Source organism: Neovison vison, chromosome 2 (assembly GCF_020171115.1).
Source record: "Neovison vison isolate M4711 chromosome 2, ASM_NN_V1, whole genome shotgun sequence".
NCBI lineage: Eukaryota > Metazoa > Chordata > Mammalia > Carnivora > Mustelidae > Neogale > Neogale vison.
The window spans coordinates 78673545-78689542 of NC_058092.1; the positions used below are offsets into that span (position 1 = coordinate 78673545).

The 15998-nt window shown below is 35.7% G+C and overlaps 1 protein-coding gene across 1 annotated transcript in view; it reads left to right on the plus strand.

Moving 5' to 3' along the window:
* Positions 1-15998, plus strand: part of BTBD8 (BTB domain containing 8) — a 114032-nt gene that overhangs the window by 81085 nt on the left and 16949 nt on the right. The window contains exons 8-9 of the mRNA XM_044238678.1: positions 3121-3209; positions 3650-3752. Of these exons, the coding sequence (XP_044094613.1) occupies positions 3121-3209; positions 3650-3752 (192 nt within the window). The remainder of the gene's footprint in view (positions 1-3120; positions 3210-3649; positions 3753-15998) is intronic.

Sequence of the window (15998 nt, forward strand, 5' to 3'; positions counted from 1 at the left end):
CAGGTCTTCTATAAGAGGAGACTTGGAGGAAGGCCTAGTTGAAGAGGATGTGTCTGCAGGAGACCACCAGGGCGGGGTGAACTCTTAGCAAGTAACAGTAATTCACTTTGTTTTTAAAACACAAAAGGCATATTTGTTGAGATTAAAACAAGAAAGTGAAATTTTATTTTTTAAATTTTTTAAAAGATTTTATTTATTTATTTGACAGACGGAGATCACAAGTAGGCAGAGAGGCAATCCCAGAACCCTGAGATCATGACCTGAGCCAAAGGCAGGGGCTTTAATCCACTGAGCCACCCAGGTGCCCCAAGAAAGTGAAATTTTAAAAAGATTGTCAGTCTACTTTGTTGAAAACTTATTTCACTTTATTTTGCTTCTTTTAATATCATCTATATTGTGGTAACAGACATTTGAGACAGTAAATTTTTATTTTATCACTTGATCTTTAAACTTTTTGCTTTATATATTGTTTACAATATATGTTTATGAATATACAAGTACAATTTTTAACTTCTAGAACTCAATTATGTAGTTTCTTGGCGGTGCCTTAAATATAGTAAGGTTATTATAACACACTCTGCAGTTATACAAATTTGGGTATAAAGTAATGGGTAACTGGCCCTGGAACTACTAACAAGCTTTAGTTATTTCATTAACTTCACAGTTTTACCTTTTACACAATTAAAATTTTTGGACTTAATTTATAGAATTACAGTTAGCTTTATATTATATAATTTTTGCCACCTCTTTTTTTTTTAAAGATTTATTTGTTTACTTTACGAATAGCGAGAGAGAGCACACTGGTGTGCAAGTAGGTGGGGGGGGAGGCGCAGAGGGAGAGACTCTTCATCAGACTTCTCACGGAGTGTGGAGCCTCAGTTGGGGCTCAGTCCCATGATCCATAAGATCATAACTTGAGCCGAAACCAAGAGTCAGACATTTAACTGACTGAGCCAACCAGGTGCTCCTTGCCTCCTCTTTAAAAACACATTTTAGGTAGTAATTTAAACATATGTCTTCCCAAATTCTGCAAGCAGATTTTGAAAATGACTAAAGGTCAATCATCCTGTTACAGAATACTTGGGAATTAGCATTTTTATATAAGTAAAATTCTCAGAGAGCTAAAGTTAACCTCTTAAGCCAATGGTCAGTGAACTTTTTCTGTAAAAGGCCAGATAGCAAATATTGTAGGCTCTGTGGGCCATATGTTCCCCATCACAGCTACTCAGCTCTGCTGTTGTGGAGCAAAAACAACTATACACAATTTGTAAATGAACAGCATAGCAATGTTCGAATAAAATTTTATTCACGAAAACAGTGGTGGGCTTGATTGGCCCACAAGTATAGTTTGCTAGTCTCTGCTTTAAGCAGCAAGTTACTTTTTTTTTTTTTTTTTTATTTGAGAGAGAGGGAGAGAGCACAAGCAGTGGGGAGGGGCAGAGGCAGAGGGAGAAGCAGGCTCTCTGTGGAGCAGGGAGGCTGACATCGGACTGGATTCCAGGACCCTGGGATAATGACCTAAGCTGAAGGCAGACACTTAAGGGACTGAGCCATCTACACACCCCAAGTTACTTTGTATCTTAATATTTTTAATGGGAATTTTTCTTAAGTTATACATCAGTTAATGGACAGCACATTATCAAAGGTTGGTTATTCCTAAAATTAGATTGCTGGACTTTTAACACTTGTTTTACTTTTACAGTTTTTTTTAGACTGAGTGTTTTTATATTTATACCAGTAATTTCTTCCCTGAGTTTGATACTATTATCTGAAGTCGTTCAGAAAACCAAAGTATTTAACTTGATAGAATTATCACTGTATAATCTGTATACTGACAGCCATTTCTAATTTTAGAATAATCTAGAGTACCTCCAGTTATCTCAGAGGGACTAACCAAATTGTTAATATGCAAGACAAAATATTTACATTCAATTTACTAAACACCAATATGATATTTTAGGAGAAGCATATTAGAAACTAAAATTAATAGCAATTCATAATTTTGAAAGTTGTAAATCACTGACCTTATTAGAAATGCTGAATGCGATTCTAAAGAAGCTTTTGCTCTTCTCTGAGAGCAGATCTTCAGAGGGACACATTTAGAGACCATATATATAAATTGATCAGTGATCTTTATTAAGTGTATAAGCCTCACATTGCAACAAATGAATGTGTAAAAAGAGAAGTTGAACTCTATTCACCCTAATCAGCAATAGATGTCTTAGGAAATAATCCAAAGCCTGAAAATAAATGATACGGGCAATGTGTAGCACAGAGGCTTAACACCAAGAGCAGTGACTTGTCACTATTTATATCTATATTTTATTTGTTTTAATTCCTTATTTCTGTATATGAGCTTTTAAAACTATGTTACATAATTATGATCTAATTCTCTCGTTTTGTCTGAGGTCAGTGTAGGACCTCCCATTGCACACGTACTAAAGTATATTTATACTTTAGGGAGCAGATTAGACCATATGGTTGCATTGCAATGTGATGTTCTAGAAATTATTACATCATTTTACTTTAAAAAATTAAGCTAAATGTAAGCAAAAGAAGGCAGAGAAAGACAAGTACCATACGATTTCACTCACATGGAATTTAAGAAACAAAATAGATGAATACAGGGGAAGGGAAGGAAAAATAAGACAAAAACAGAGAGGTAGACAAACCATAAGAGACTCTTAACTCCAGGAAAGAAACTGAGGATTGCTGGAGGAGAGGTTGGTGGGGGGATGGGGTAACTGGGTGGTAGGCATTAAGGAGGGCATGTGGTTTGATAAGCACTGTGTATTATATGCAACTGATGAATCACTAAATTCTACCTCTGAAACTAATAATACAGTATATGTTAATTAAATTGAATTTAAGTAAAAGCTAAATGAAGCTAAATTAAATTAGAATTAAACTTGTGTGCATTCTGACAGCTGAGAGAGCTCAAATGCTATTCTATAAGACTAAAGGTTGTTAGTGATACTCAAATTTAATAGAACAGACTTTTGAATTACACATATTTATTCTGAAGTCTAGGTGTATAAATCAGATCATCTTTATGAACCAAATGCTTTTAGCCTCTGTAAATTGAAAAAGAATACCTTTGATGTTTTCTATCAATTTTAGCCTGTTCCCAGAAAGTTGGCGTCTGTATTAGAGTGCCTGATTATTGCTCATACAGTTGGAGTGGACAGTCTTTTTGCTGACTGCATGAAGTAAGTGATATGAAGTAGTGTTGATATTATTAATGTAGGGATTTTGTTCTTCCATTCTTCTAATTTTCTGGGAAATTTTGGAACTGGCCTATTTTCTTGGGCACATTGTATATAGCTTAAGGCTTAACTAGTTGTAACAATTGTGAGAAGAAGTATTGACTTAGATATTACTCAAGATGCTTGGGATCAATTTTACTTCATTCAAACCATGATTATGTTAAAATCCATGCACATAACTTAGAGTGGATTTAAAATATGAGTTTACAGAAGAGGGAGATAATTAAGTCCATCAGAGAACTCACAAAATTAACTATAGAGATTACTCATCACATATATATGTATAACTTGCATCATTGAAAATAAAAGTATTATTTGAGTATTATAATTAGAAATATTCTTGTTTCTCTAACTTGGGATTCTTTGATTTTTTTTTTTAACAGGTGGATTGTAAAGCATTTTGCAAGGTTTTGGTCTGAGAGAAGTTTTGCAAATGTACCTCCTGAGATTCAGAAAAGTTGTCTTACTATGTTGATTCAGTCTTTAGTGAGTATAACCTGAATATCCTTGTTTGTGTTTGTCATCAAAAAAATTATTTGATTTTGTATAGGTACTGGGAATGTTTTAAATATAAATGTGGCATTATATTATAAAAGCAGGATGAGATAACCAATTCCAGATAACCCAGAACCAGTTGAGAACCTGTCCTTGAGAATCTGTTCCCCTGTACCAGATTCATTAGTTCAGGTTCAGAGATGCAGAACCACTAGAAAGTATATTTTGGTTCATGAACAAAAGAGTGGTCCCACAGATGGAGGTTATGCATTGGTATCAACAACATGGATTTCCATTCACTAAAGTGGATTTGGATAAAATGCTGAAACTTTTCTATGGCAACATTTCCCAAGAGGACCAGCTCTTAACTTAGTGGCCAGTTAATTACATTGGACCATGTCATCATGGGAAAGGCAGTGCTGTGTTCTCAGTGAAGTAGACATTTGCTCTGCATATAGATTTGCCTTCCTTGCCCCCCAGTGTTTCAGCTGAAATCACTATCCGTGGACTTATGGAATGCCTTTTTCACAATCATGGTATTTCACACAGCATCGCTTGTGACTAATGAACTCACTTCACAGGAAATCAAGTCTGTCAGTGAGCCCATGCTCATGATTTCACCAGTCTTTCCATGTTTACTATCATGCTCAAACAGCTGGCTTGATAAATACCAGTTATGACCAAGTTACCAGTTACAGAAATGAGTGCTATAGTAGTGATACTATAAATACCCATTTCCCTTTTTTATGTGAATGTTTATATTAACCACTCTTTGTATATACTTTTTCCACTGTCTCATATCTCTACCATCTAAGCCATGTTAATAATAGTGAATTTTATATCTCTGTATTGAAGTTATAGGATACCAAAGGGGAGTATGAATCAGTATGGAAAACAATATCACCCAAAGACAAAAAAGGGAGTTTGTATCCTCTTAATTGGGAAAGGGTTAGCATGTTTGTTGTATTACAGGAGAAGTATACCATGTTAGGCAAAAACGTAACTTTGTTATTATCTCCATATGGGAATTAAGTATTGTTTAAAGAGAAGTAAGTATATGGGTGCCAAGCTGACAAAGGACAGGCTATAATGGTTTTGTAACATGGTCAGGTTGGCTAGGATAAGCTGTGCTTCCCAGAATTTCCCTCTTTGAATGTTTCCAGTTGAAGTGGCCACACGAGACAATTTGTCGTGAGATTTAGAGGATAAAAGTGAAGCAGCAGCCTTTTTTTTTTTTTTTTTAACACTGGGACTATTGGGGCAAGCACTTTATTTCATATATGTTGCTTGTTTACTGGCTCACCTAGTTGTCATGAAATAGCAGACAAGCTGCAACTGCTCCACTTGCCCTTTGTCTTTTTATGGCTGCTCTTACCCCTATGCAAAGGGTATGGTTAGCTCCATGATGAAGGGCACCAGCATCTCCTCCTGGAGGACACCCATTTTATCCAGGTTGGAGGCAGTGAGAATTGAAACGAGTTCATCCTACTGGGTTGTAGTTTGCGCTCTTGGATGTCAGCTTGTTCTTGCTGTCCTATACTTTATATTTGTCCTTCCTTCTAAGCCACCTTCCCTGTGATCTTCAAACTACATCATTACATGCAAAGACTGTTTAACCAGCTCCCATGATTGCCTATGGTAGAATCCCTGTAACAAGTTCCCATGTATATGTAATTACCTCCTAGTGGTTCTCTTTCTTTGATTGAACCCTTAATGATATATCAGACCAGGTGACATGGAAGATGCATCTAAACATAACCAGGAAAATAAGTGTAAGCCATCAGCTGGTGAGATACCACTGCAAAAAATAAATCTAAATCTATATTTCTGCTAATGAAGAACTGCGTCATTTTGTTGCTTAATATTTTGTATTAGTTTCTTTGGTCAGTGAATAGTTACTCTCTGTTCATGAAGGCAAACAAATGGCCCAGCTATAATTCAATTTACTAGAGGTACAAACATCATTTACTACTATTACTGTTATTATTATTGTTATTGTTTAATAGGTTTTTTAGATCTTTACAGTTGAAAAAATAATGTTGAATAATAAAATTTTATATAAGACAGGTATTCTTATCTCTATTTCACATATGAGAAAAGAGAATCAGGGAACTAAGTGCTTTATTTAAGTTCACAGTGTCAGTAAATGACATAGCAAATCTTAAAACTAGTTGCTGCCATTCTAAAAATAATATGGTAGGTACTCACTGTGGGTAGATTTTTTTTGAAAAAGTATGGACCTTGACTTCATCATTTCACAAACTGATGGAAGAAATGGTATTTAACTAAGTAAAATACAAGTTAGACTCTGATGAGTACTAACATTAAGTTCCATGTCAAAACATAGCATCCACTCTTGATAAAAACACTCAGCAAAGGAGGGATAACTGGAATATACTTCAACATCATAAAGGCCATATTATGAAAGACCCACAATTATTATTATCCTCAATGGGGAAAAATATGGTCTATGGTCAGGAACAAGACAAGGATTCCACTCTCACCATAGTACTGGAAGTCTTAGCCTCAGCGATCAGAAAACAAAAAGAAATAAAAGGCATCCAAATCAGCAAGGAAGAAGTCAGACTTTGGCTATTTGTAGACAATGCGATACTCTATGTAGAAAACCCAAAAGAACAAACCATAAGTGACTCTTAATCTCACAAAACAAACTGAGGGTTGCTGGGGGGAGGGGGGTTGGGAGAAGGGGGGGTAGGGTTATGGACATTGGGGAGGGTATGTGCTTTGGTGAGTGCTGTGAAGTGTGTAAACCTGGCGATTCACAGACCTGTACCCCTGGGGATAAAAATATATGTTTATAAACAATAAAAAATTTTAAAAAAAAGAACAACCCAAAAGATTCCACCAAAAAAATGCTAGAAATAATACATGAATTCAGCAAAATCACAGGATATAAAATCAATGTGCAGAAATCTGTTGCATCTGTACACCAATAATGAAGCAGCAGAAAAAGAAATCAGGGACTTGATCCCATTTGCAATTGCACCAAAAACAGTAAGATACCTAGGAATAAACCTAACCAAAGAGGTTAAAAGACCTGTACTCTATAAACTATAGAATACTTATGAAAGAAATTGAAGGACACCAAGAAAGGGAAAACATTCCGTGCTCATGGATTGGAAGAACAATTGGGAAAAAATGTCACTATTACTCAGACAATCTACACATTTAATGCAAACCCTATCAAAATATCACCAGTATTTTTCACAGAGCTAGAACAATCCCAAAATTTGTATGGAACCACAAAAGATCCTAAATAGCCAAAGTAATTTTGAAAAAGAAAAGCAAAACTGGAGGCATCACAATTCCAGATCAAGCTATATTACAAAGCTATAAGAATCAAGACATATGGTACTGGCACAAAAACAGATGAATAGATCAATGGAACACAATAGAGAACCCAGAAATCAACCCACAGCTATATGGTCAACTATTATTCAACAAAGCAGGCAAGAATATTCAATGGAAAAAAGAAAATGTCTTCAACAGATAGTGTTGGGAAAACTGGACAGCGGCATGCAGAAGAATGAAACTGGACCATTTTCTTAGACCATTCACAAAAATAAATTCAAAATGGATGAAAAGACTTAAATGTGAGACAGGAAACCATCAAAATCCTAGAGGACAACACAGGCAGCAACCTCTTTGACCTCAGCCATAGCAACTTCTTACTAGACACCTCTCTGGAGGCAAGGAAAACAAAAGCAAAAATGAACTATTGGGACTTCATCAAGATAAAATGCTTCTGCACAGCAAAGGAAACAGTCAACAAAATAAAAGGCGACCTACAGAATGGGAGAAGATATTTGCAAATATCTTAACAGATAAAGGGCTAGTACCCCAAATCTGTAGAGAACTTACCAAACTCAACACCCAAAAAGTAAACAATCTAGAAAAGAAATGGGCAGAAGATATGAACAGATATTTTTCCAAAGAAAACATACAGATGGCTAACAGACACCTGAAAAGATGCTCAACATCAGGGAAATACAAATTAAAACCAGGATGAGATACCACCTCACATCTGTCAGAATCACTAAAATTAACCACACAGGAAACAACAGTGTTAGGATTTGGAGAAAGGGGAACTCTCTCATACTATTGGTGGGAATGCAAAACAGTGTAGCCACTCTGGAAAATAATATGGAGCTTCTCAAAAATGTAAAACAGGGACTACTTTATATCCCAACAATTGCACTACTAGCTACTTACCCCAAAAAATAAAAAATACTGATTCAAAGGGGCACATGCACCCTGATGTTTATGGCAGCATTGTCAACAATAGCCAAATTATGGAAACAACCCAAATGCCCATCCACTGAGGAACGGATAAAGAAGATGTGGTGTATATATACACAATGGAATATTAGCCCTCAAAAAGAATGGAAGCTTGCCATTTACAATGACACAGATGGAGTTGGAGGGTATTGTACTAAGGAAAATAAGTTAGAGAAGGACAAATACCCTATGATTTCCCTCATGTGGAATTTAAGAAACAAAACAAGAACATATGGGAGAAAAAAAAAAAAGAGGTAAACAAACCATAAGAGACTCCTTAAGATTAAGACAGAGAACAAATGGAAGGTTGATGGAGGGATGAGGGTTGGGGGTGGGCTAGGTGGGTGATGGATATTAAGGAGTCACTTGATATGAAGAGCTCTGGGTGTTGTACGTAAGTGATAAATCACTGAATTCTAACTCCTGAAGCCAATATTGAGCTGTATGTTAACTAAACAGAATTTATGGACACCTGGGTGGCTCAGTCAGTTAAGCGGCTGCCTTTGGCTCAGGCTGTGATCCCAGAGTCCTACATCAGGCTTCTTGCTCAGCAGGAAGCCTGCTTCTTCCTCTACCTCTATATGCCATTCCCCTACTTGTGCTCTTTCTCTGACAAATAAATAAATAAAATCTTAAAAATAAATAAATAAATAGAATTTAAATAAAAATTTGAAAAGAAGAAAAGTTCCTTATCAGTCTAATTTACACTGGTAGCCCCAGCCTTAGAGCAGTGCCTGGCACATATTAGGCAACTCACTGTATATTGTCAGATAGTAAATAAATGAATGGATAAGGATAAGATATAATTCAGGTATGTACTGGAATCACAGAGGTTTAAGTGATTAGAGGGATGAGAGCAGTAATTTGAGATGAAGGATAATTTCCAAATAAAATAGGTACATTAGGATATTCCTAACAACTTTAAAAATGTACCAGAGACCTGGAGACAGGCAATTCCAATATTCTGCTGTAACTGGAATGGGAAGAGATAAGTCTGGGGCGAGGCTAAGGCCAGATTTGGGAGGGATCTTAACTGAACGTCTTGTTAAAAAGTCTGATTTTTTTTATAAGTGGTAAGTATGTGAGTTTAATTGTAGAATAAGCCCTTTATGTACTACGCCTCTACCTCTGTTATAATATTTTATTTTAATTTTATAACCCTAATCAGATTCTTAGAAGCATTGTGAATGTTCTTTTTTTTCCTTTCAAGAGAGATGAACAGGTGAACATCAGAACAGCCAAACATCCAGTAGCCTTTGGTATTCTGATGATTATAATGAAAATTTGAAATTATGTCTTTCCTTGTGAATAGTCAAGCTTTAAGAAACATTAACTTAATATAGTCTTCATATATTTTTTCAAGATATTATTTATTTATTTGACAGAGAGGGAGAGATTACAAGTAGGCAGAGAGGCAGGCAGAGAGAGAAGGAGAAGCAGGCTCCCCGCTGAGCAGAGAGCCCAATGCAGGGCTCGATCCCAGGACCCTGAAATCATGACCTGGGCCGAAGGCAGAGGCTTAAACCACTGAGCCACCCAGGTGCCCCCTTCATATTTTATTATGTAAATAAAATATTCTTAGTTTTTTATTTTAAAAATAGGGTATTTTAAAATAGTACTGGGAAAACTGTACAACTACATGCAAAAGAATGAAACTGGACCATTTTCTAACATTGTATACAAAAACAAGCTCAAGATGGATTAAGGACCTGAATATGGAACCTGAAACCATAAAACTCTTAGAACAGAGGCAGTAGTATGTCTGACATGGTCATGGCAACATTTTTCTAGATAGGTCTCCTCAGGCAAGGAAAACAAACACAAAAATAAATTATTGGGACTACATCAAAATAAAAAGGTTTTGCACAGTGAAGGAAAGCATCAACAAATAAAAAGCAACCTACCAAATGGGAGAAGATATTTGCAGATGATATAGCTAATAAGAGATTAATATCCATAAAATATGAAGAACTTACACAGCTCAACACCAAAAACCAAACAGTCCAATTAAAAAATGGGCAGAAGAGCTGAATAGACATTTTTCCAAAGCAGATATACAGATGGCCAACAGATACATGAAAAGATGCTTAGCATCACTAATCATCAGGGAAATGCAAATCAAAACCACAATGAGATACCATTTCACACCAGGCAGAATGACTAGTTATCAAAAAGATAAGAAATAACAAGTGTTGGCGAGGATATGGAGTAAAGGGAACCCTCATAAACTATTGGTGGGAATGCAAACTGGTACAAGCACTGTGGAAAACGGTATGAAGTTTCTTCAACAAATTAAAAATAGAAATACCATATGGCCCAGTAACTGTACTAGTGGATATTTACCCAAAGAAAATGAGAAAACTGGTTCAAAAAGATAAATGCACCTCACTGTTTATTGCTTCATTATTTACAATAGCCAAGATATGGAGGCAATCTAAGTGTCCACTGATAGAGAAGATATACATACACATACACAAATACACACAGAGGAATATTATGCAGCCATAAAAAGGGATGAGATCCTACCATTTGTGACAACATGAATGGACCCAGAGGGTATTATGCTAAGTGAAATAAGTCAGACTGAGGGAAAAAAAAAAAAACATATAATTTCACTTATATTTTGAAACTAAAAAACCAAATGAAAAAACAAAACGCAGAATCAGACCTATAAATACAAACAAAATTGGGTTGCCAGAAGGAAGGGGTGGGAGGATGGACAAAATGGGTAAAAGGTAGATACAACCTTCCAGTTATGGAACAAGTAAGTCGCATAGAGAGAATAATCTGTGGTACGGTAATAGCATTGCTTGGTGACAGATGGGAGCTACACTTTTGGTGAGCAAACTGTAATGTATAGAGAAGTTGAATCAGTATGTTGTACACATGAAAGTAATGTGTGTCAACTATACTCATATTTAATAGAATACTATTAATTTTTTTCAAATTAAAATTTAAAATAAGTTATCCAAAAAGTGAACGAGCAGGCAGTCTTGTTAGTCTTCTTTAGTTCTAATTCAGGTCAGTTGCAGGTGCCATGATGGGTGCTTTACTCCATAGGTGACTTCCATCAGTCACCTCCATTGGTGACATGCCCTACACTGTCATATACCAAGGGAGATAAGAAAATGCTGCATTGAACTATATTTGGAGGGTTTTGTTTGTTGTTTATTAATGTGAGGGCAGTTCACTAAGACGTGACTGCTCCCTCCTCCCATGTACAACCACTGTTTTGGGGAAGAAGGGAAAGCAGGGAGGAGGCATGAGTATATGAGAGAAAGGTGTTAGAAAAGTTCTGATTTTATAATGTGTAATTACTTGAACTATCTCACAATAAGATTAAATTTTTATTTATCAAAATATTTTGTTTAAACCCCTTAAAAAGCAAATTATGAAAAGTTTTTAAATTGGGGAAATTAAAACAAAAGTAGGTATGGGTATGGTCACTAGGGTAAATCAAAGTTGTGTATATTATGCAGTTAGTCCTAAGGCTAAAGGATAGCTAAACACCTATTTAACACAATATCATAAGAATTAGGAAATAAGATGAGTCATTGTGTTTGTTCAATATATGGTATTAAGACAACGAGGAAGCTAGCTAGAAAAATTTCAAGTTGAATCTATACCTCACATCCTGGTATGCCAGGGATATATTCCAAATAGATCAAAGGTTTGAATGTGGGGGAAAAAAGTCATTAAAATACTACAGTAAACCCTAGGAGAATTATAACCTTGGCAGAGGAGTGGAGATATAAAATTCAGAAGCCTTAAAAAATTCTGATTACATAAAGATGCAAAATTTCTGTGTAGTAAAAATGATGATAAGCAAACTGAAAAGACAAATGACAGTTCATATCATACTACTTATTCTAATTTTCCTAATACAGAGGATTTTTTAAAATAGTACAGAATTAGTTCACAAAGAAAATATAAACACTTCTTAATTTGATGAATAAATCAACTTCATTTAAGAGAAATGGAAATGGAAATTACAGTATCAAACCATTTTCTGACTTTTAGAATAAAAATTAGCACAACTTTTGCTGTGTTTTTCAAACTTTTTTGACTGTGACTGAGAGTAGAATTTCTTCTTCCTCTCTAACCCAGTATACTCACACATACAAAACTGAAACAAGTTTCACAAAAGAATACTTACCATTATTACTTGATGTACTGATATTTCCTATTTTTCACTTTTCTTTCTTTTTTGTTTTGTTTTCTAATGCTGATTGTAAGCCATTAAAAATATTTCTCTAGGTTGCCAGGAGAGAAATCTACAGTTTGGAAAACAATTCTCCATTGAATATGTATTGGCAATGGTTAGGATACTTCTGGTGCCCCACCTCATATCCTCTTGGCCTGTGTAATAACTCTAGCCCATTGCTGCACGATCTAGCTGCATATGTGTAAAGTCCGACAGCACTTTCCCTCAGCCACATCACACGTATTTCTCACTTTCTGGCCTAAGTCCTCACTATCACTCAACACAGTGTACCTACAACTCAGTAATTCTGACACCTATGCAAACCTGGAAGTAGAAGGACGTTAACACCCCAGGGAATAAGCCTTGATTAATGGGAGGTGGGAGCCAGTGGTCAAACATTACCTGTTTTGTCCCTAGGGCAGAGTAACTCTAAGTGCATTCTCTGTGACGCTTCAGAGGGTCCCCAGCAAGACTGAGCCCCAGTTGCTAATAATAGTGAATGCTGTATCAGTGTGTGTCAAACTTTAATATATACACAAAACACTTCAGGATCTTGATTACATGTAGATTCTAATTCAGTAAGTCAGAGGTGGAGCCAGAGATTCTGTTGTGTTTAATGAGCTCCAGGTGATTCAGATGGTGTGGCTCACACTGAGTTGTAAGGACCTAGAAAACATATCCTTCCATTGACTTTCCCTCCTTCCCTGTTTCACTCCCCTAATACCTCAGATTCTCTTGGGATCATTTCCCAAAATGAACTATCTGCATACAAGCCTGTTTCTCAGGCTCAGGGGTTAGGCAGAACCCAGGCTAAGACAAGTAGTAATGATCCATTAATTCTGTTTCTAGGAATTCATCCTATAGAAATGTTCCCATATGTATAAAATAACTTTATTTACAAGATCTTTCATTACAACATTAAAACAGCAAAAAAATGGAAACTGTATAAATATAAGTAGAGGGTTGGTTGAGTGACTTACTGTACTGTGGGCTATTATACAGCTGTTAAAACAATAACAAGGCTCTTTATATTCAGATAAGAAAAATATTTAAGATGTATGCTAAGCATAAAGGGTGAGGATAGAGTGTCGTTCATACTAATGCCTCCATGAGAGTAAAATAAAGACAATATGACATATTTCTTGTGTGTGTATGTATGAAATAACTCTGGAAAGATACAGAAATTAAATAATATTGATTGGGAGGAGGGAAAATGCATGGCTTGGAGACAGGAAAGGGAAGGAGACTTTTCTTAATATTGCCCTTTATATATTGTTGAAGTTTGGAGCATATGTTAATTATTGGATTAAAATTTTTTGTGTTTGGTCTAGAAATGTATTAATTTTCTTCTCAGCCTTCTTTGAATGCTAACACTGAATGTTACATTTTCAGATCAGTATTGGAATAAGATCACTTACCACCTGTGTTATCACTTATGTCCATATTTAGTTTTCCAACAGGTTCCAACATAAATTATCACTATACTTTATATCTGTATTTTTTTAAAAATTGCCCTTGAAACACTGAAAAAAATTAAATAAAAAAATTATTGTCATAACACATAACATTGTGTATAGTAAGCACTTGGTAGCTACCTGCCAAGTTTATCTGAATACCCTGCATTTGGCTTCACCACCAGAACAGTGCCTACGGTAGAGCAAATTGCCTAAAAGCACAGTTATTCAGGATGTCACCAGAGGAGGGAGAGGTGATGGTACTAAAAAATAAAAATAAAAAAATTATAGCAATGTATGATATTTTTACTCTAATAAAGCAAGGGAAATATATAATACATTTTAAAAGAATTCTTGGAAAAAAAATAATTCTTGGTAAGTGGGTAAAATGTTAAAAGTTTTGTTGTTCAAGTAGAGGGTATTATGCTAAGTGAAGTAAGTAAATCAGAGAAAAACATTTATCATATGATGTCGCTGATACATGGAATTTGAGAAACAAGTCAGAGAATCATGGGGGAAGAGAGGAAAAAAGGAAATGGAATGAAACCAGAGAGACAAACCATTAAGAGACTCTTAATCTCAGGAAACAAACTGAGGGGAGGCGAGGCGGGTGGGAGGAATGGGGAGGCTGAATGATGGACACTGGGAAGGGTAATGGCTATGAATCGGGTAACAGCTATGGCTGTGAATTGTGTAAGACTGATGAATCACAGACCTGTACCCCTGAAACAAATATCACATTATATGTTAATTTTTTAAAAAAGATAAAAAATGTTTTGTTGTTCAAGGATTAAACTTAATTCACTTTAGGAATTCACATATAGACTCTCACCTCCTAGTGATGCTAAAAAATGAACAAATATTTGAGGGTCTACTATGACCCAATTCTGTAGTAGGCCCTGGGGATATAGTGGTGAGCCAAAACAGACATGGTTTCACGCTCAGTAAACATAAAGCCTACTGAGAGACAGATATGAATCAAGGAGTTGTGTTCATGATCAAATAATTACAAATGAGTCAGGTACTCTAGAGAAAAGGGACAGGTTTATATATAAAAGGAATCTGATATGGGGCTAGAAATCAGGGAAGATAGAGTTTGAGTTGAGATCTGAAACATACAAAGGATGTGCAAAGTTTACATCATGCAGCCTTTGTTAAGAATTTCATTCTGTGGCTTCCAGATATTTATCAGTTATCTATTGTTCTGTAACAGACTACTAAAAAACTAAGTGACTTAAAACTACAGTTTATTATTTCTCATAATTTTGTGGATTAAGTGGGTGATTCTTTCACTGATTCTTCTGAGTTCCTTCCCACTCTGTGTGGTCTTTCTTAACCCAATTTCTTCGTGGCTTTGCGATCCCAGAATTTCAAGAGCATAAAGAAAGAAGCTGCAGGGCTTCTTCAGTCCTTGACTCTGGAACTTGCACAGTATCACTACTTCTGTAAGCAGGTGAAAAGGCCAGTCTAAATTCAAGGGATGAGTAAATAAATTCCACCTCTCGATGGATAGAGCTACAAAGAATTTGAGGCCACGTTTTTCAATGTATTATAATCTATTGGGTAACTATATGTACTCATTAGTTATTTACTAAGCATTGTTTTAAGAACTAGAAATCAGGGCGCCTGGGTGGCTCAGTGGGTTAAGGCCTCTGCCTTCGGCTTAGGTCATGATCTCAGGGTCCTGGGATCGAGTCCCACATCGGGCTCTCTGCTCGGCAGGGAGCCTGCTGCCTCCTCTCTCTGCCTGCCTCTCTGCCTACTTGTGATCTCTCTCTGTCAAATAAATAAATAAAATCTAAAAAAAAAAAACTAGAAATCAAATATGAACAAGGTACAGTAATGCATGTATGTTGCTATTTTTTTCCTTTTCCTTGGAGCACATGGTATTTGTAAATTATCATTCTATCTTCCACAGGGATCACTATTCATGAATATTTTTTTCCTGTGGCATAAAAATGAATCATCATTAAATGAATAAAATATAAAGAGTCTTACCTAATTAGGAGGGGAAAAATCACTGGAGACTATAAGTAATTTTTAACCTTTCTAAATTTATAATAAACTACATGTATTTTGTAGTCAGAAAAGAATTAAGGTTATGTCAGTGTAGCTATACAGTTATGAATGATATCTATAAGCACAAAAACTAATCCAGTAGTGAAAATCTCAGGTCAAATTTTTCTCTGTAGTTACATTATACCTCTGTTCTAAGGTTTGTTTTAGTGATCTTTTAGAGGTGGTTTGTTCCCAGCTCAAAGTTTGCCCTTTTGGATATTT